This window comes from Danio rerio, chromosome 3 (genome assembly GCF_052040795.2).
Source record: "Danio rerio strain M-AB ecotype USA chromosome 3, GRCz13ab, whole genome shotgun sequence".
Taxonomy (NCBI): domain Eukaryota; kingdom Metazoa; phylum Chordata; class Actinopteri; order Cypriniformes; family Danionidae; genus Danio; species Danio rerio.
Window position 1 is genome coordinate 28,944,803 of NC_141023.1, and position 22,680 is coordinate 28,967,482.

At 34.8% G+C, this 22,680-nt stretch overlaps 2 protein-coding genes across 4 annotated transcripts in view; one reads left to right on the forward strand and one right to left on the reverse strand.

Moving 5' to 3' along the window:
* Nucleotides 1-498: 498 nt before the first annotated feature.
* cyth4a (cytohesin 4a) lies at nucleotides 499-20,217 on the reverse strand. Of its 3 annotated transcripts, none has more exons than XM_087244681.1 (14): nucleotides 20,149-20,217; nucleotides 19,716-19,776; nucleotides 18,458-18,531; nucleotides 18,270-18,334; nucleotides 15,366-15,432; nucleotides 14,499-14,617; nucleotides 11,197-11,277; nucleotides 11,005-11,117; nucleotides 10,287-10,435; nucleotides 9,412-9,523; nucleotides 8,782-8,858; nucleotides 7,850-7,921; nucleotides 7,425-7,579; nucleotides 499-1,317 (listed from the first exon to the last, which is right to left on the reverse strand). In XM_087244681.1, exons 1-14 carry the CDS (start codon nucleotides 20,152-20,154, stop codon nucleotides 1,233-1,235), a joined length of 1,236 nt encoding a protein of 411 aa, XP_087100807.1. In that variant the 5' UTR covers nucleotides 20,155-20,217; the 3' UTR covers nucleotides 499-1,232. The 3 variants fall into 3 exon arrangements, with proteins under 3 accessions (XP_087100807.1, XP_087100808.1, XP_087100809.1); XM_087244682.1 differs by having other exon boundaries at nucleotides 18,458-19,537; nucleotides 19,627-19,776; XM_087244683.1 differs by lacking the exon at nucleotides 14,499-14,617.
* Nucleotides 20,218-22,284: 2,067 nt separating this feature from the next.
* Nucleotides 22,285-22,680, forward strand: part of rac2 (Rac family small GTPase 2) — a 32,367-nt gene continuing 31,971 nt past the window's right edge. Inside the window, exon 1 of the mRNA NM_001002061.2 lies at nucleotides 22,285-22,469. Within this exon, the coding sequence (NP_001002061.1) occupies nucleotides 22,435-22,469 (35 nt within the window). The 5' untranslated portion in view covers nucleotides 22,285-22,434. The remainder of the gene's footprint in view (nucleotides 22,470-22,680) is intronic.

Below are 22,680 nucleotides of genomic sequence, written 5' to 3' on the forward strand. Positions count from 1 at the left end.
TTAGGAGTTAATCCAATGATTCTTTTTGTTGGGAGAGCAGTTAAGCGGTTAAACTGCAATTTAAGCACAATACTAGTATCTTGCAACAACAGCAAAAAAAAAAAAAAAAAAAAGTTTTTAAAAATTAGTTATTAAAACTATTAAGTTTAAATATGCTTGACTCTATTAAACAGCACTTGGGGAATTATTTTATATTAAACATTATAATATTTTACGGGGCATGCAATGTGTTAGCTCTCAGCTGTGTTTGCACATGACTCAAGAGATAAAGGAAATGATACACCGGATGAGGATATAGTTGCCGCTCATGTAGACCACAAGTGCAGCAAAGGAAGCATCACAGAGTTCAAATGAAAAAAAGAAAGAAAGAAAAAAAGAAAGAAAGAAAGAAAGAAAGAAAGAAAGAAAGAAAGAGAGAAAAATTAAATAAAAAATCAAGTACCTGCATCGACTGTTAATGTAATCGTGAAAAAAGAAAATACATACAACAGTGCCCTCTTCTGTACAAATTTGTTCATCACTTTTTTTAATGAGGCTCGTTTAGTACAGATTGTCAATCAGAAAAGCTTAGGTAAAGTCAGTCATCATATTTTAACAACATGTTCTTAACATATTCACAAGTTTATTTGATTATTAAGTGCAAAACAAAAAGCTTATAACTAAATAACAATACATAATTTAAATAGATCAATTCATTTGTACAGAAAACAAACAATTTCAACCTGCTAAGCATTAATGCTAACGGCTATTAAGAGTATTTACAAGACTATTTACAAGATACATTCATTAGATTCACTTCTGAATACAACTTAAAGTTAGTCAAATGGAGAACTACACAGAGACTAACTACTTAACAACGTAAAGGTTTTGAAATGTAGCTTTCGATTGAAATTATTTAAATTGTTAATAAACTGAAAACAATCTCACAACACAAAACATTTTAAGTAACGTCTGTTCCAAAATATTTAACAAATAAAAAAAGCCACAATCATTTCATGGCTTTTTTTTTACAGCGTGGTCTCTCACTAGCTTTAAATAAATAGGAAGCTGTTCATTTAGCAATTCTTAAAGCTTTTGACCACAACACCTCTGGTTAGTGGTGATGACCCCTGTATGCTGAGAATAAGCACCTTGAAAACCATAATCAACATTTCCAGAGTCCCACCAACATCCCACTGGTTCTTCAGTATGTGCGCAGGTGATTTAGAAATATCAGACGAGAGTTCGTGAATTCAGTCGTGGGGTTCGTTGTGGTTGGTGATTTTCTTTTTGCGTGCTGAGACCAGGTCATAGAAAGGGTCTTTTGTGATGCAGGCTCTACAAAAATGAGAGAGAGAGAGAGAGAGAGAGAGAGAGAGAGAGAGAGAGAGAGAGAGAGAGGAAACAGTTACACTCAGAGACACAGTTTTCTTTCACTTCCTCTCTTAAAGTTAATATACATGTATTTATGAGAGCATGTGTGAACATTTCTAAACATATCTGACTTCTTTTTTCCCATGACCAAGATACAACGCTGAACTCTTGAAAATGATTTGTTAGCTATAATCTAGACCAAGAGCTGTTGTTTGTTAAAATGATCAAATAGAGCAACCAACTTCAATACAACTTCACTGACAGCTGAAGTTTTGCTTTCAATGCTCATGTAACCGTACTCTCTCAATCATTTCTTCTATTAATGTTTTCATAATTAGTTTAAGAAATAGTTTATGCAAATCGTATTGCTGACATCCGAAGCTATCAATGCATGCATTAATAGGGCAGAGAACAGTTGTATTATCTTAATTGAAAAAGGTTTAAAGCAGGGGTCTCAAACTCAATTTACCTGGGGGCCGCAGGAGGCAAAGTCTGGGTGAGGCTGGGCCGCATAAGGGATTTCACAAAAAAAAATTCCTCATGTCATTATTAACAGTCTTAATTATTTCTTCTGAACATGAAGTGTCCTGAACATTAATAGAACATTGAGTGAAGATTATGAACAGTTCTTCTGAATATGGCATCTTTTGCCTACTCCTTGCTGCCAGAGACTTGACAGCGCTTCTTCTCACAAATCTGAACCACATTTGGCTTTAGAGCGGAAGCAGTTGAGACCCTCAGTATGGCTTGAAGATGATCATCAAGTCTAGACCTGTACTTTGACTTATTGAAGTTCAAGGTGGAGAATAACTTCTCACACAAATATGTGCTCCCAAAAAGGCCAAGTCCTAGGGAAAAAAGTGGGGGAACTCACTCAAAACTTCTATTCCCTCACCTAAAAAAAGGCGTATATATGTATAAATAAAACACCCCCACCCCACTCCAGTCACATCAGTCTGTACCAGTCTGTATCTACCTATAATATATATAAGAAAGGGCTAGAAATTAACTTTTTTACTTGGTAGCACCGGTGCTCCCAACTTCAAATATTTAGGAGCACCAGAAAAAATTTAGGAGCACCCACCAAAACTGAATGAGCACCGCTCCAAGTTGCTTTTTAAAGGATTTATTGTATTTTAAAACAACATCAATAGGACTGACAAAAAACCAGAAACAACTATCTAACTAATGCTGCGAAGACATTGATATTTGTGTGCAATAATTCCAAAATGAATGTCTAATAATTATAGAATATTAATGATGATGAAAATGACAATAATAGTAAAAATGAATTACATTTCTCATTATGATACTGCCTTGAATGTGCATGAATGTAGGTTATCTGCTATAAAAAGTCTGTTACTTTATGAAAAATAATTGTATAGTTTGCATCAAACAAAAATGAAGCATTGCAGTAAGAAATATTTATTTTGTACTGCTGTTTTTATATGCATGTCAATTTAATAAATAATATTTCTGCTACAAAACAAACAAAAGATTATAATAAATCATTCAATTCAATGATGAAAGCTGCAAAGCAGTCATCAGTATATAAAAATAATAATAATATACACCTCAAAAAAGAATAGACAAAAGAAAGAAAGTAAAGTCTCACTTCTATCACTCTTTAAAAGTTTTGGTTTCAGTTTGTGTCAATTTAAAGGTTCAGTCTTTTGTCTTTTCATGTTTGTGGAAAAGCTGGCGAGTCAGCCGACCCAATTTATAAGCAGGCAGCGCAAGATTCTTGCGAATACCACCGGCGTAATACCGCTGTTTGTTATGAGACGCAGTTTCAGTGTAAACTTAGTAAATGCGAGCTGCTTTGGCGATGATATGTACAGTAGTAGATTTGACTTTTAGCGGACATTTGCGCTGAACACGCAGTGAATGCGACGCATGGAGATTCGGGCGCCTTCTCCAAGAAGCGCGTACTCGATTGATCTCAGCTGGTGGATTATTATTCACCACGTGACGTGTCATGATCGCTCTCATCTGCACCTCAATTTTAGGTGGGGTTTGCAAACCTGTGTGCTTTAAGTTTTTACTCTTCAGCCGTTTGCATTTCCCGTGGTCATAAAAGCTCCTTCCCTGTCATCTGACAGCGGAATAGCTTGAGTGATTGACAGCTAATATGAACCAATATAGCGGCAGGGAAGAGCGATTCAGCACGTTTTTACAAAAAATCAAAACAGGTCGCACTACAACCATTATCTGCAGTCGCACTAATGCGCCCAAATATATTATGAGGTCGCATAGATTAATTTTCGGGCGCATATGCGACCAAAATGGTCGCAATTTCGAGCCCTGTAAGACGCAGGCTGTAGCTAGGTAGCTAAGGTGGCAGGCAGGGGCGGGAACAGCTTACCTTGGTTCTGGCCGGCGCGAGTTCCCGTCACAGCGTCTAACAAAGGGGCGGGGTACGTGGTGACGCCACCGGCATCCCCGCCCCTTTGTTTAAACGGCGGGCGGGGAATGCCAGTGACCGCTGTGTACAGATAGAATCAGCGGAGCGGGGATCGCTCTCTCTCCCCGCTCCGCTGATTCTGTCAGTGTACAGCGGTCGGCGCGGGCCACAAAATATTGCACTGAGGGCCGCAAATGGCCCGCGGGCCGCGAGTTTGAGACCCCTGGTTTAAAGTGTTAACTTGTTCACTCGTTCACTACTTAGTGAATGCTGCATAGTGTGTTTTATGAAAAAAAGAGATACCTTTCAGACAGTATTGTGCTTAGTGTTGTTACATATATGAGTGATGTGCCAAATTATGAGAAAAAATTAGCTAAGATTTTAAACCTCATCATAACAACCTCATATACTGTATGTAAACCTGCATTTGAATTTTTTTATCTGTGTAATGGAGGCCAGCTAGCGAAGGACTAGAGGCTATGGTATTTAGCCTCATTAGAGCAACCAACTCCAATACAAAGCATCACCGGTTTGATCCCCGCTCAGATCGGGTTAGGACCAGTGGGTTACATGTGGGGGCTCGTCCGGGATGAGAGTGAGGTTTAGGGGGGTGAGTGTAACGGAGGCCAGCTAGTGAAGTGCTATGCAAGTAAACCTCACTGCTCTGACCTCTAAAGGTGCTCTACTGACAGACACTAGAGGCCATGGTCTTTACGTTTAAATACTGGAAAAAACATCTTTTTTTACTTTTTTATTTTACCAGAAGAAACATTTAAGTGTTCTTGAAGATACAGTATATTAGGACTGCATGATACTGGAACAATCTGACATTGGGTTGTTTTGTTTTTGCTGTGATATACATTGCGATATGAATATCATTTTTATCAGACCATTTAAATAGCAATATATTTTAAATGGTTTCTCTAATTTAGATTGACTGGGATAATCAAGTATTTTTTATGCAGGGCATTTGCATAAAACATGATAAATTACAAGCATATATAAATACAACAGAGAAAAAATAAAACTTAAACAGTGCTTTATGGTTTACTGAGGAGTCTAACTGTATTCAATTATAGAAAATTGAACAGTCAATCTAATAACATTTAATAACATGGGCATTATTAAATAAATAATTTTGTGCAATAATAGTTAATAATATATATTTATCTTTTAATATTTATTAAATAATCTAAACGTGATAGGCAACACGCTGGCTCAGGGGTTAGTGCTTTCGCCTCACAGCAAGAAGGTCACTGGGTCAATTGCCAGCTGGGTCAGTTGGCATTTCGGTGTGAAGTTTGCATGTTCTCTCCGTGTTCATGTGGGTTTCCTCCGGGTGCTCCAGTTTCCCCCACAGTCCAAAGACATGCGGTACATGTGAATTGAATAAAACTAAATCGGCTGTAGTTTATTTGTGTGGATGGGTGTTTTCCAGTACTGGGTTGCAGCTGGAAGGGCATCCGCTGTGTAAAACATATGCTGGATAAGTTAGTGGTTCATTCCGCTGTGGTGACCACTGATAAATAAAGAGAATAAGCCGAAGCAAAATAAATGAATGATTAATCCTGCAATGTGACTATTGTGGATACATACATTGCGATATTGATGCTAAAACAATACATTGTTCAGCCCTACAGTACATGTTGAGAAACAACATGGCATAAGTAAAATTAAGTTACTTTATATTTAAAACTAGAATTTCAACAATATTTTATTAACTTAATATTTATTAAAAGAATATATGCCAATATATGGCATTTTTTAAGAAAATGAATGTAAGGGAAAACAAGTTTTTTTTTTACTTTTAGATTTTTTTTCTTGATATTTGTAAAAAAAAAAAAAAAGAAAAAAGAAAAAGGAAAAAAAAATTATTTCTTCTTTAATTTCAAACTGATTTTAGATTTTAGCTTATTTCCACATATTTATCTTGGGGAAAAAAAATAATAAAAAAGCAAACATGTAATTCTGCTTCTCAAGTAAATGTATTTAAATTTACACTGCCTATAGAAAATCATCATATACCTCATTGAAATAATGACATTATTTGTCATACAGCTTGAAATTAAAACACATTCCCAATAACTTCTCCAGCCTTTTAAAGGAGGTTTTTGTAGCCTTCTTTTAACCTGTGCCTTTCTACAACTTTATCCCGAAGGTCTTTTGAAAGCAGGGTGTAATGTGAGTAAAGGTATAGATTTTCACAGGGTTTGATGATTTTCTCTAGGCACTGTAAGTACTGTATGTTTAAAGGTCTCGTGAAGTGCTTTGAGATGTGCATTTTTTATTCAATAAGGGTAATCTCAACTGAAAAAATAAGAGAGGGTAAGACATAGAGTAGCTCCTCCCCTTTTAAAAAAGCAGCCAATAGCGTTTTTTTTTTTATCACAGCTCTGCCGGTGAGAGTGGTGAAAATCAAATGAGAAGCATCTTAAAAGGGGCGGGGAATGTCAGAAACTAGAGAGCATTTGATTGGTCAAGATTTGATGAGAAACTCAAGTATGGCGGAAACGTTGATACATTTAGGCAGAAGTGACAAACTGCAAGCTTTCTCCAGGGTGTCAGTACTTTCTTAAAGTATTAAAAGTTGATAAATCAATGTAGAGAAATTAAGGCCCTTAAAAAGTATTAAAAAGTCTTAAATGCTATTTTGTAAGGTATTACATTTTAGATCTTTTTTTTTATTATGCAATCTATTGTTTTATGCTGATGTTTGCCTGAATTAAATTTGCTGTATAGTTTATGAAATCAATGAAATCCATTTGACATCATGCTGCTTTGTTTACAGCAGTAATCAAGGCAACACCATTATTTCTGCCGCTCTATAGGCGCCAACCTGCTCAATTAACTAGATTTAATAGATATTTATTCATTATATGAACAATGCTTTAGTTTTGGATTCGTTTCCTAATATTTAGTTAATATTTATTAAATATGCTGTAAGTTAAAATCTCACCAGTGTTTCTGGTTGAAAAGTGGTTATAAGGTCTTAAAATGTATGGAAAGATTCTTAAAAAATGTCTTAAAAAGTATTGAATATCACTCTCCGATTCCTGTATATACTCTGTTACATTTTTATATTGGTTTATATATATTCTAAATGCAAATGTTGTCATTGTTTTGTACCACACTAGCTTATAGATATCCTTAATGACTAACATACTGAAACTAATATCGAAAAAACTGGATGTCACTGTAAACACCATAAAAAAGCCAAACGTTGAATACTTTCTGTTGTTGATTTATAACTTTGTTTTGGGCCATTTAAAAGGCAAGCGTTGTGTTTCAGTGTAGGTTTTAAATCAACAATGTACCAAAAAAGGCTAATCCTCCCTTTAGTGCATTTGAAAAACCTGCATTGTGCATGGCACACCAGTAGTTGGCGATATCACTTGTTTAAACACTAGTAGAAAACGTTGGTTGCACACACCAAAGCCTACTGTATTGAAGGCAAACTTGAGTTTAAAAAAGCATCACAGTGTGCTCCAGCATCGACAGTCGTACACAGTTTTGATTTGATCTATTTTTAAACATCAGTCATCAAAAACGAGGAAATCTTGTTGGGTTGTATCATTTAGAATTGCGTATGCTTTACTGAACATATCGAGTGTGTTTTGTAAGGGTTGAACAGCATGAATCTGTTGTATGCTTTAGTCGACTGTGGTACCTGATGGCTTGTATCCATTCTGCACGTTCCTCTTCTGAAGCTGTGCTGAGTTTGTAGGAGTGATGTTTGCCCATCACGACTCTCCCATCTGTCTCTGTCTTGCAGGCCTTTATCGTCTCTCCTTTTTGATGAAGACTATACACCTCCAGACAGAACTGAACCCACACACAGCAAAGAGGAAGCGCATATGCTGTCATTTTCAAAAGGTCACATTCCATAGTTACATGAGCGCGTTGCATCGCAAACATTCAAAGTGACTCAAACAGAAAACAGAAATCTGAGTTTGTGGGCAAAGCGAACTAGTTATCACTCAGCTATGATAAGCAAAATAACTCATCGGTGCCATCGCACAGGTGTGAAGGGGTTATAAGACACACACTAGCTACTGGATGATGTAGAATGGAAACAAAACATGAGATAAGTACCTGTTTGTGTGGATCGTCCACCTCTTTTACACACAAGTTCTCCAGGGGAATGATTCCTTTTGGCTCTTTATCCTGATTCAATTGAAAAAAAAAAGGGTTTTAAAGTAAAGACACTGCAGGTGAATAGAATGGTTCAAGTGGGAAAAAAAATCAATTGCAAATCGTTTTGGTATACAAATTAGAAATTGTTTTAAGTAAATATGCAAATGAATCACATTTTAAATTTAAATATACACAAAAAAATGATATGGTCCATTAGTCTTGACAGCATGTTTTTAGGTCATTGTCACTTTTCAAACTGAGTTAATGATGTTATAACTTAATTTTATAAATTACACAAAATGTTTTAAGTCAGTTTAACAATATAAGCTCTATTGACTCATAAGATTAGTTTAATTCAGCTTAAAAATGTAAGGCAACCAGGACTTTTTTTACAGTGTAGACATTGGATGAAGTCCGGTTAAAATTGATTGTTTGAGTAGTTTGTTTTATTAGAGTCAAATATGTTTTTGTAAGTAGATTACAATCAATTACTTTATTAGAAAATACTCAGTCAAGATACAGTCAGTAAATAAATTAAATTGTAACAATTTTTGTTAATAAAATGTTGCATATAATCAGACAAAATTTGTATATCCATATTCATATCAATAAAAAATGTAGATATGAATAGGGAGCTTAATAAAATATGCACTGTACTTGAAATCCACATACACAAATTGATTGAATGTGTGAACAACCAAAAAAAACACTTAAAATGTATTTTAAATTTTAAATGATTTCTTTGCATTTAAACTGAACTAAACCCTTCATAAAGAGCCAAAAATGTGATTTTTTTTGTCTGCAGTGTCAAAATGTTTGTTGTTGTTGTTGTCATTAAAATGGACATTTTTGTAAAAAAAAAAAAATAGAAAATGCTGTAGAGTACTAACAGTGGTGTATTGGAAATAGTAGAGGCAGCCGTCAGTCAGAATAAACCACCTCCTCTTCCAAGTCTTTATTCTGCCACCTGTGGATAAACCAGAATTTTAGTGACATTGAGAAATACAAAGATGGCATAAAAGCTACAGTTCCGGTCATTTGATCTGATTGGTTAAGCTACACTGTTATTACACCAATAAATTAAAGAGATGGAGCTGATGGGAGTAAAGTGTTCAATTGCAACACATACAATAATTCAGAATGTCTGTTAAGAATTAGTGACGTTTTATAAACTGATTTCGAGAGGATCACATGTTATGATCGATTGTGGCTCTCATCAACAATCATCGATAAACCAATCAGATGAATCCAAGCCTACAATAAATAGCCCATTTTGTCTTACTTCCTTTATCTTGGTTTTTGAAGAATCCCACTGTCCACCCCATCTCCTTTTTCTTTACCAGGGGGAGCTCTTGAGACATTCCTGATCTCAAACCCCTTTTATGTTAAATGACCCTGGGCTCAATTATCTCCGAGCTCAGGGTTCTCTCCCGGGGCAGTATGCCAAACTTGCCACTAGTATCGAGCAATAGCTAAGTGTGAACTCTTCAAATGATGATTAGCAGTGCAGATTGACAAACCTTCTTTTAGAAGCCAGCCCTCTCGATCAGGATTAAAGAAGGTGTGAGTGAGATCATTGCCGTCATCCTCTGGGATCTTAAAGGGTTCATTCTTAATGCTCTCATAAAGTTTCTACAGAATGTTTCAAAATAGAGAAAATGTCAACATTTGATAATTAGACAAAATCATGACATCAACACAATTATATAACACAGAATTCTCTTTAAAATGAAGTAACAAATAAAATATATATAAAAAAAATATATATATATATCAACCCATGCTTGTTTTCAAGTTTGGGGATAGTATGATTTAGTATTTTTTTTTAAATGTTCACCAATTTTATTTTATCAAAAAAAAAAAAAAATTTATATTATATATATATATATATGTATATATATATATATATATATATATATATATATATATATATATATATATATATATATATATATATATATATATATATATATATATATATATATATATATATATATATATATATATATACATACATATGGTATTGTATTTTATTTTATTTAATGTTGAAATTGTTGTAATGTAAGTACTATAAAATAGTAATATTAAGAAATAGTACATTTTCAGTAACAGTTTAGAAAACTGAGCTGAATAATTAACAGCCATGACTCCAGTATTCAGTGTTGTGATTTATTTAAAAAAATATATATTTATTTTTATTTTATTTACTGATTTTGACCAATAGAAAGTTTACAACGAAATATTTGAAACAGAAGTCTTCTGTAACATTATAAACATCCTTGCTGGCTTTTTTTAGGTGTCCAAAAAATAACTACATTTATTTCAAAGAAAAAATCTTACTGACCACAAACACCGGTCTGGTCAGAAAACTGTGAGATTGTGACCTCTTTCTAACCTCAAGTAGTTCACTGGGAAGATCTCCTCCATTGTTGATTCCTCTGTTCATGCTAATGAAACGTTCTAGTGTGGTTTTGTCTTTCACGTTGGGGTTGTGCAAGCTTGTGTTGAGCATGATAATAGCGAAGGAGAGGATGTAACAGGTGTCTGCAACACACACAAGTACACACTATAGCAAGCATTTTTAAATGTCTGAGTGAAAGTATTGTACATGCGAATCTCAGTTAGTTTTACTTAAAGACTCAAACAAAGCAAAATTTTAATGTATTAAAAATTCAATATGACACATTATTAACCCAACAATACACTATCAAGACACTGACTTTTAAGTAAATGTCTCTTGAATTTGATGTTTACATTCTCTCAAACACAAAACATATCAATTACACTTTAGTTTAAGGGTTAGAAGTTCTTTTGCCTTAAAGAAAACTGTAAAATGTCAACTAACGCTCAATACTGGGTTAGCATATCAAAATCAGACTATTAGATTAGGCTTAAAATAAGTTGGCATGCACTTGCAAAATGACATGTTAGGCAGCTACACTAAATATCTGTTGGGGAGCATCAAAATAAAGTGTTAGCAGATATGCAGCAGAAAGTCCACTAATAACTAATTGGTACTGCAATGTTACTTATAGTGTGTTTGTCCATTTATATATATATATATATATATATATATATATAAAAAGGGACTTTCAAAATATAGAGTGGTGTACCTGTAGACTGAAAAACCCCTGTGTTACAGGTGCAGTAGCGCTGAGCAAAAGCCTCCATCATGCGGTCAATCTTCTGAGCTTCACCAGGTAGACGGAAACTCCACAGAAACTGCCTGTGTCCACATAAAACTCAGTTCAACTGACAAAACTAGTCTTTGAAAATGTTAATGGTATGTTGAAGCAGAAGATCACCTTAAAGCCTGCACCAGATTAAGGTTTGAGAACTCGTGAAGGTGAACAAAAGCCTGTAGAATCTGCAGGTGGATCTCTTCCCTGTTGATGTAAGAAGACATCATTGTACCTTTCAGTTACTTTACTTTGATGGTCCCTTATGACATATTTTTTCCCTACTATATTAGTATCTATATCTCATCTGCCTATTTCAACATGGTTAAAGTTAGTTTAGCCTGTCACATTTTTGTAATTTTAAAATAATTTTATGTTACTGAATACATGATGATTATCTATTAATATAATATAGTAAAGCACATGTTACTAAAGGTAGACGATTTTGTCTTTTGTAATGGTTCATCAACTACTAACACGTCCATGATGGAGAGCAAATGCAATTAATTCCATGATCTGGTTTAACTCTATTAAAACATGCCAAACTTCAACAGAATATGCTTTTGGGGTTATAAGGCTGATTCTATAAAGTCTAAATATAAGTATAAATGAAAACCCTGTTAAAAGATGTTTACCAATATGTGAAAATGATCAATCTCTAGCCTTCTAGTGGCTTTATTTAAAATGACTTGTTATTTCTAATTTGATAAGGGTTTGTCTTTTCCAGTAGACAGCAGCAAGCAAGGAAGAAAGTTTTTTTTTTTTTTGATGTATTCTTCCCAATCTGTATTTTATTTGTATTGTTGTGACAAAATGCCGTCTCTCCACCTGTTACTTCTTCACTCTGTGTAATGAGTTCTGACAGCTCAAATTTACATGGATATGGTCATGTCCATGTAATGCACAAGAAGTTTAGCTAAACGTTTACTGCAGTTTACTTTGACAGATCTAAGGAGAGTAGAATAAATTGATACAGTATGTATTTGAAAAGTTACTTAAGTCTTGTTTTCACTGACAACTCTAAAACAAGATATGTTGGTGTTCGCCGGAAAGTATCAATCGACATCATTCTTGGCCAAAGAACAGGCCATAAAGGCAGTTCACATATCATTCATTCATTTTCTTTTGGCTCAGTCCCTTTATTCATCAGGGGTCGCCACAGCAGAATGAGCCGCCAGTTTATCCAGCAAATGTTTTACTCGGTGTATGTGTGCAACTGCAGCTGCAAAAAAGTACTGGGGAACATCCATACACACAAACACTATAGCAAATTTTGTTTTTTCAATTCACCTACAGCACATGTCTAAAGACTGTGGGGGAAACCAGAGCACTCGGAAGAAACCCACGTCAACACACCAGTGACCTTCTTGCTGTGAGGCGACAGTGCTAACTAATGACCCACCGTGTCCCCATTCACATATCATAACTTTTCTATTTTTCTTTATTTCTGTAGCACTTGTGTCAAAGCAGCTTAACATATATGAAGAAAATAAAGTAAAATACCTTAATATTCGAAATTGTGGAACATTCCTGCATTTCAGGCAGACATGAGTGATTTTGTGCTCTCAGATTCGTTATTTCAAATGTTGATGTAGAAACAGAGAGAGGAACCGTGAGCCTCATACTTGGCACGTACAGCAGATTCTGTTTTGGTTCTTGGTACAGTATTTGGCTGTTTGTCACAAGACAAAACAGCTAGCTTTGTTTGAGCTTGGGTCAACCATGAATAATTGCTGTGTGCATAATTTTAATGTTGCGTTTTCGTATGTTTAAAAATGGCCTTTCCTGTGTTATTGTGACGAATCAGCATTCTGCAGTGAGTCTAGCTCCACCCTTTAGGGTAGTTGTTCCCAATTCCAGTCCCTAGGACCTTCCGCCCTACACATTTCGTATGTTTCTCTTATTTGACACACAGAGATCAGTTCATAAATCTCTCTTTTAGCAAGCTGATGATCTGAATCAGGTGTGTTATGTAGGGAAGACACATGAAATGTACAGAGGGGGGTCCTGAGAAATATAATTGGGAACCACTGCTTTAGGATATACCGTGCTTTTGTCTCAGAGGTTCCAAAAAAGTGGTACAGATTGCTAATTTATTACAGAGGAAAAAATGCAGGGTTCCATACACTCAAAAAGTGACTTCTGTTGCTTGTTCAAACTACTAATTTAAAACGAGTTGAAACATCACAATTCTTCAATTTTATTTAATTGTTTCATGTTCAATTCACTTCAAGTTAAATCATTCATTCATTTTCTTTATGGTTTAGTCCCTTTATTAATCAGGGGTCGCCACAGCGGAATGAACCACCAAGACCCAGGACACGCTGGAGGGACTATGTCTCTATGTCTATGTCTGGCCTAGGGATCCCTCTGGAGCGAGTGTTTAGGGAAAGGAAAGTCTGGAGTTCTCTCCTAAGACTGCTGCCCCCGCGACCCGGCCCCAGATAAGTGGATAAAAAATTATGATGATGATGATGATGAACTTAACAATTAAGTTGTCTAAAAAATCCTCAAGAATTGTGTTGTTTTAACTCATTTTAAATAAGTAGTTTGAACAAGCAGCAAAAAATAATTATTCCAATTATAACTTCTGAAAGCGGAAATGGTAATAATTGTGTAGTGTATTGTACCGAATCATATTACTCAATGGAAACAAGCCATTATAATCAGATAAATGTCTGTTGAAGATCACTAAAGTAAAGTTTTCTAGATATAAATCTGACAGCTGACTTGTATTTAAATTACTGCTAACTGACATTTCAAGAGTTCACACTTAGCTAATGATTGATTATAAAGCTTGTTTGGCATGCTGTCCCGGGAGAGAGCCCTGAGCTCATAAGATCCTTGAGCCCGGGGCTCCCTCCCGTTGGCAAGACGAGAGGGGAGTTTGAGCTCAGGTAGATCTCGAGAGCTCCCCTGCTTTAGTAGCTAATGAACAGGAAGTGATTGCTCTTAAGAGATACCTACTTACTGGGAGCATGTCTATGGTGCCGATTTGGATTAGTCGATTAACTTAAGTTGCATGTTTTTGGACAGTGGGAGGAAATCAGGAAACCCGGCTGAAACCCACATGAGCACGGGGAGAACATGTACAGAAACGTCAGCTGGCTTGGTGAGGACTAGAACCAGTGACGCTCTTGCTGTGAGGCAACAGTGCTAACCACTGGGCCACCATACCACCCATTTAGGAAAGGAGGAGTAGGGGTGGACAGGGGATTCTTCAAAACAAAGATGGCTGTTATACAGAACTTAAGGTCTTTATAGTGGCTTAGTAATTGTCTGATTGGTAAATCATGAATTGGATAATGCGGGACCAGCCGCAAGCAATTATAACCATGTGATCTTATCGAAATTAGTTTATAAATAAGCTTCACGTAGTTGCAAAGTTTTGCCTAGTCAACCGAATGTTTAATGTAACCATAACCTACCTTTCTCCTAAAAAGTTGCCAATAGCCGTTTTATTAAGGCCTTCCTCTTTGTAGAGGAACTCCGCCACAGATTCTGGTTTCCACGCCAAAAGGCCATTATCCACTAGATACTGAATGCCCTGGATATAAACAGATAACCTCAATCAAATAACTCGCACTTTATGATTTTGCCAAGTACGATGTGATCCCGGATAAACATCTGTGTTGATCCTGGAACATTAATTTTGTTTGAAAATGTAATCCATACCCATTCCCTACCTCTCAACCATAACTGTAAATTGAGAGGGGAATAATGAATAACAATCATGTAGAAGTGCAAAAACCTAACCGTAAGCCTAAACTTAACACAAATGGTAAACATGTCCCTAAACTCTGATTGGCTGGTTCGAATGTTGTTCCAGAATCAACATAGATGTCACCAGGTAGGAGCATGTCCTGGTAAAATCAGGTTGACGGAAATAACTCAGCTTTTACACCACAGACTAGCATCACTGTTACCAATAATTCATTAAGAAACAGGACATGAGATACAGATCATGACACATGATTGCATATTGGTCTAATAGCTGCATGAGTTGCAATACTCAACTACTTTAATAGGACTGAAGGAGTGTTCTGATGAAAATTGTTAAAAACTGGATTGTTGAGGCAATCATTGGTTTTAACACGCTGACCATGTATACTTGAGCTACTCAGAAAACACAGTGTGGCTTCAGATTACTTATTCTACAGAAAGACAGGATGTGGTTCTATCTTTCTTTCTCGGTCTCCATCCACCCCCTCTTCCTCTAACCTAGTTTAGCTAAATTGCTTTGAAGCTGTAACCCTGTTGTGCTGCGAGCAGCTCTGATGGTTCAGTGTTCATACCTTCTTGGGGTCCATGTTGAACTTCTTTTTTCCACATTGGATTCTCTTGTTCTTCATAACATTTTTACTAGAGGGGAATTGGAATATGCACATTATTGAATAGGAACATTATTGACCAAAATGAAACATTCTCTGTTGAACAAAATATTGAAATTAAAAATGTTCATTGCTGAAAACACTCCTGAGAAGCGAATGCATAAAACCCATCTCATCTTTTTTCTGAGGCTAATACATCACACTAAATAATATCAGCTATGTCATGTTTACAGCCAAGCCTCTTCTCGTAAATTCGATACCAAGAAGCAGGAAACATTTGCCTACGCTCATTGATTGTGTTTCGTGATGTGTCAAAAAAAAAACTGAGTGTGCAAATGTTAACTCTGCATTCTTGGTAGAAGTTACATGTAAGATCTAAATTAATACAAGGAAGATAGAAGGAAGGATGTTACAAGGAAGATAATGTGGCTTCTAATGCACAATACAAAGTGCATTGTGCACACGTTTTGTATATTGGTTTATCTTTTCACTCTAAAAAGATTTAAACCATCTATTCCTGATTAGTGATAATGCACACAACAAGGCTTGAGCCAGGACTGACTGATAATAAAGCATAACATACTTGTTTCTTGATGTTTACAGCATATGCTAATATTTGTGTTCTGTTTTTGGGAGACATATTTTCATGCACATGGATTAAAACAATGGAAAAGCTACGTTAGAGCCAGGGTTGTCAGACGGATGACAATGAAACCCTAAAAAGGTATAAATAGCATAGTAAATGTAAAGAACAAGTAACAAGTAGGTACTGGATCTTCCAGTTGTTTGGTTCTATTCTGTTGTGAATGCTAAATGTGAGAGCTGTCAATCCAATCTAAACACACTTCTGCCAAAAACCTGTCTATGATTGGTCTTTACTTATTGTCCCCAGGGATAATGAGGGATTTATGCATATTATGAGATCCAGCTTCTATTGGGTGAACTTCAAACATTTTCAACTAACATTGTAAAACTGCCTCAATATGCAGCAGAGCAGCATAAAATGGCACCTGGAGTATTTTAACAAGATCTTCAACTCATTTTATGTTATGCTTTAACCAAATTAAGAGTGCCTGCTAAAAATATAAATACACTCTTGAAGTCAGAATTATCAGCCCCCTCAATTATTAGCCCCCCTGTTCATTTGTTCCCCAATTTCAGTTTATGGAGAGAATATTTTTTTTAACAAATTTCTAAACATACTAGTTTTAATAACTCATCTCTAGTAACTGATTTATTTTATCTTTGCCATGATGACAGTAAATTATATATTTTTAGATATTTTTCAAGACATTTCTATACAGCTTAAAGTGCCATTTAAAGGCTTAACTAGGTTAATTACGTTTACTAGGCAGGATAGGGTAATTAGGCTATTCATTGTATAACGATGGTTTGTTCTGTAGACTATCAAAACAAATATAGCTTAAAGGGGCTAATAATGTTGACCTTAATTTTTTTTTTTTATTTTGTTTTTATAAAAAACTGCTTTTATTCTAGCCAAAATAAAACAAATAAGACTTTCTCCAGAAGAAAAAATATTATCAGACATACTGTGATAATGTCCTTGCTCTCTTAAACATCATTTGGTAAATATTTAAAAAAGAAAATCAAAATCAAAGGTGGCTAATAATTCTGAATTCAACTGTATGTGCTCTAATATGGTTTAATAATGTGTTATGAAGCTATACATTTAAAAAATATCCATCAATTAACAGATTGCTGAAACTCAACTGAAATGTATTCATGATGGTTTTTAGTTTATGCATTAACATTCCAATATGGGAGTTTGATTTCTGCTTAGAGAACTTTTGATTTCGGAAAGTTTACCAAAGGTACTTTTACTAATATTTTCAGTAGTTTGAAACAATATTTTGTATCTTTTTGTACATTGCTAGACAAAACACTGGTAATGATCTGCCAGTCATTGTTTATGGATCTTAATCTAAGTACAAAATTTTATGAATTATGGATATTTTACCTATATAAATTTTGCATTTCTTATACAGATCCAATTAAAAAAATTAAAAGCAAGTTTGTAAAATGTCATCATTAAAAATGGTCACAGCAGAAATCAAATTCCCATTATCCTGTTCAAAAATGGGAAGAAATGGAAAAACACCTATAAATCATGAGATATGAGCAACTGTTCACAAAAATTCATTAAAAGTGTATATACCAACATGCATTTCAAACTCCACATGTACATCGGAGGACAAAATTATTAGCCTTTCTGTGAAACCTTTTTTTTTTAAAAACATTTCCCAAGTGACTTTTAACAACATGAACATTTTTCAAAGTAATTCCTATAACTTGTTTTTCTTCTGGAGAGATTGTACTCATTTTTGTTTGCCGATTATCTTAAGTATTGTTTGGTCTTGAACTCAAGCAGTTTTGCTTGTATCTTGTTGGTTGCATTATTATTTTTGTTTAGTCATATACTTTGACTGATATTTTTTATCCTTTTAGCTGACTGTGCCATTTTTAGCTGTCGAAGTGTGCATGGCTATTTTTATCTAATGTATTGTATCTTGAGGTACATTAGAGTGTTCGCGATCCTATTTGACCAGGGTTCGCTCACTGTAAAATTTCACACCGCTGATTCAGACTACTGTAAGGAAACTAACTAACCTTAAGCTAAATAAAAAAAACATACTATGAACACAAGTGATTTTATGAGCATCATGAAAGTGGATATGAAAATGACCATAATGATTAAACTCTGTCAAGAAAAACAGTACATTGTGAAATGAAACTACACAGTGAAATTAAATATTACGTATAGTAAATGTTGGCTTTATTGATTTTTTTTTTCTTCTCTCTCTTCTAGTTGCTAGGAAACTAAGCTGAGTGATAACGGTGAATACTCACTTCTCATCATCGGCCTCCATTGTTTGAATTTCTGTCATCATGTTTTCGATCTCCATCCTGAGTTGCTGCAAGAGTGAACACATTGATTAGCCAAAGCTGTGTCTGTGTATGATGATATGTAGCTCACAGATCATTCATTTTAGACACAAAAGTATATTTGCATTAAAGTAATCCATAAAGTCATATACCTTGATATCGTCAAGAATAACATGCTTGTGGACCTCAGTCTGCTTCTTGTCATTTGCATTGAAGGATGAAGGTGCTGAATGCAACATGGCAGCATGAAAAAGTCAATAGTTAGCAACAGTTTTTATGTCAGATTCCTGATCACACACTCGTGCAGTAGAGAAATTACACTGAGAGAAAAACCAAAAGTGCAAACAAAGCCTAAATTTCACAGCTAAATATATCTCTGCTGCTTCTGCTTTAGAGAACTGGTCCACATAGGATGTATTTTGGTCTGTCAGTGGTTGCATTTACACAGCAGGTTTTCGAAGATGATTTCACAGATAATATTTTTGATAAAACATTTACATCATTTACATTCCCTCTCGTGTGTGGATTTAAACCTTTATGTCTTTCATCCGATAAGAGAGATTTGGAAGAATATATTTGGAAGAATGCTGGTTGCTAAGACTCATTGATTTCTATGCACTGTAAAAACAAATGCTGGGTTCCACTCAATTCCTTCATGTTGTCTCAGCACAAACAAAACAAAAAAGTTAATGTAATAATTTTTACAAAATTAAGTGTATTCAACATAAAACAATCGAGTTGTCTTAAAAACAACTAACACATTTTGTTGTTTCTGCTCATTTTAAATAAGCAGTTTGAACAAACAGCAAAATTCCTTTTTTGAGTAGTGGAAAAATTACAATGGAAGTCAATGGGTGCCAGAAACCAGCATATTTCTAAACATCTTCTTTTCTGTTCAACAAAAGAAAAAAAAGAAAATAAAATCGGTTTTGAACAAATAACAAGCATTTGGAACATTTTTTGGGTTTCTCAATGATAGAAAAAATAAAAATATAGTGAGTGGTAGCTTGCTGATGCCAGTGGTCAGGAGAGAATGACCAGGCTGGTTCAAGCTGACAGAAAGTCAAACTAACAGATGTCCAGAAGAGCATTTTTGTATATCAAGCCTCGAAGTAAATGATATACAACAGCAAAAGATCACAACGGTGTTGCTGATTGCTTCATTTATGATCAATCACACAATGGCTATACTTCCAGAAAAATAAAACAGAATTTAACAAAGCTCAAATCATCTCAAACGGTTTTCTGTACTCAAAATTCAACACTAATTGATGTTTCATTAATATCCCTCACACATATTGTGTATTCCTTTACAAAATGCCAAAAGAGTGATGTCACAAATGGCAGGTGCATAAGGAAATGACAGAACTTACACTGCAGTCACAGAGAAATGATTAAGGGCAAACATACCTTTCCCCCAGAGGAAGCTGTCCTTTCTTTGGGTTCCCATGGTGGCGGTGCTGCAGGGGGACTGCAAACAAGAAGATTAGACTTCAACATCTTTGCACAGACACAGATCATTGCATACAAAGAGACGATGCCTTCCTGTATTAAAATGACTAACATAACATGACAATTTCTAAAACTAGGTCAGTTTTTTTTACAATACAAAATAAATGCTATTGTTAATATTATATACTCAATGTCAAAATAATTATCGCAGTAACGTATTGACTAACTCTCAAAATAGCGTTCAACATAATAAACTCCCAGGTCCTAGCCTACATACAACAACAAACTACAAAACGTATTTATTACACTGTCAAAGTAAAATACAAGGTAACAAACCGAAACGAGGCAATACACATATTTGTCATTGCTAAAGAAAGCGGTGAAAACATACCTTCATGTGTGTAATGCAGTGAGGAGGTTCTCTGTTTCGTACAGTACGGACAGATGCGTGAAGTGCGCTTTAATTGATGATCAAGCGCTGAGTTCTTGAGCGAGGAGCGTGACGTCACTGCCGCGAATGACAGCGGAGCTCTGAGAACTTGTTTCCTCAATAGTTCTCAAAGGGCTACTTCTTTATTCACAAATGTGGCAAAGATGAGTAACCCAACAGCATAGGTTTAAGTTATTTTTGCGATTTCCTAAAGTAAAATCTAACGTCATGCTCTTACTCAACATTTTTTTGAAACTACTTTTTGATTGCCACAGCAGCAAGAAAGAAATCCACAGCTACTTTTTTTAAAGCTGTAGCTATTTTGTGCAGTAGAACATAATATATTTTTACTGTAACTAATCTATTTTAGAATTCAATTCTTCTAAATAATTTATTAATATACACATAAAGCAAGTTATTTTTCAATATCACATTTTTATATTAAGTATTTGAAATTCATATTTTAATTACTTTTTAAATTTATAAGTTATTTTCGATTTTTACAAAACTGTTTACAGATTATTTAGCATATCTGTAGATAGCTACTTCAGAAAATTAGAAAATATTATTTAGATATGTTATAATGCATTTATTTTGTTATTATTATTTATTCATTTATTAGTTTGTTTGATCACTTATATTATATTATATTTGTTCACTTATATCTCATATTATATTATATTATATTATATTATATTATATTATATTATATTATATTATATTATATTATATTATATTATATTATATTATATTATATTCCCGTGGGCCAGCCTGAACACTTGCCTGTGACCTACTCACACCTGCAGTTTCTCCACAATGGACGTCCAGCATTCTCCGGCCTCCAGTATGGTGCCAGATCAGTCTCAAAAGTAATTCATTTATAAAACAAAATTTATACACCCACAACACAATTCACATTTACAAAATCCAATTCGTGCTTTCAAAACACAATTCGTAAATACACAAATCCAATTCGTAAGTTCAAAACACAATTCAAAAATACACAAATCCCATTCGTAGGTTCGAAAAACAAATCGTAAATACAAAAATCCAATTCAATTGGTCAAAATATTTAGGTTTTTTTACTTGTGAACTCACAAATTGTGTGTTGTATTCATGAATTGTGTTTTGAATTTACAAATGAGATTTTGTAAATTGTGCTGTATTGTGCTGTACATGTATGAATTTTATTTAATAAAAGTATTATTTTTGAGAGAATGCCTAGACTGCAGCTCAGCACAAAAAGTTTGGCCAGAGGATAAATGGACGTGCCAAGCTGATCCTGGTTTCTCTCAAGGTTTCTTTCCTTCACTTTCGTCAATTGGTGAAGTTTTTTCCTTTACACTGTCGCCACTGGCTTGCTTGGTTTGAGACTTGTGGAGCTGCGCATCGTTGGATTTGCTCTTCAGTGTTTGGACTTTCAGCAGTGAAAATGTAACCACACTGAACTGAACTAAACTAAATTTCAACTCTGAAAACTGGACTGACACATTTTAGTTTACTAGAACTTCTATGTTAAACTGCTTTGGAACAATCTACATCATAGATCTCAAACTCGATTGCTGGAGGGCAGCAGCTCTGCACAGTTTTGCTCCAACCCTAATCAAACACAGCTTAACTAATCAAGGTTGAGACTAGGTGTGAGGTTATACTAGAGACTAGGTGTGAGGTTAAGGTGATTGGAGCTAATTTGTGCAAGCCCTCCAGGATTTGAGTTTGAGACCATTGATCTACATTGTAAAAGCTCTATAGAAATAACAATAAATTATATTATATTATATTATATTATATTATATTATATTATATTATATTATATTATATTATATTATATTATATTATATTATATTATAGGCTACTATTTGTGTTTTGGCAGCAATTTTATATTATGAAAACCAGCAGCATAAAAGTAGAATAACAGAAAATGTTGTCAGTTACCATTCAGTTGCAGAAACTTTAGAGATAAACATAACCTAGTGCACTTTAACAAGCTTTAAATGATTCGAGGTCGCCCTCTTGTGGACTGTCACCCATAACGCTTTGACACAGAGCGCGTGCATGTTACTGCCTTTAAGTTAATACTTCCTCATATACACAGACACGTCCAAAACTGTCACAACCACATGAGTGAGTGAGTGAGTGAGAGAGAGGGAAAGAGAGAGACTGAACCAATCTGTTTCCTGTATTACAACTTAGTTCCTTAACAGTTGTTTTACAGCGGTAGCCGGCAGATTTTTTAAAGTATCGAAAATGCAAGCAATAAAGTGTGTGGTGGTCGGAGATGGGTGAGTGAAAAGTTACCTTTTACATGGTTTTATTAGCGAAATCTAATCTGTGTGTTTTATCGTTTACCTTTAAAAGTCGTTTTTAAACATTGTATTGTGCTATGTTTATTTGTTTATTTAGCTTAATTAGTTTAAAACTGTACTGATTTGCATTGTGATGAGCATTAGTACAGTTTTCAGTGACATTGCAGTTGCCTTACAAATCACCTAC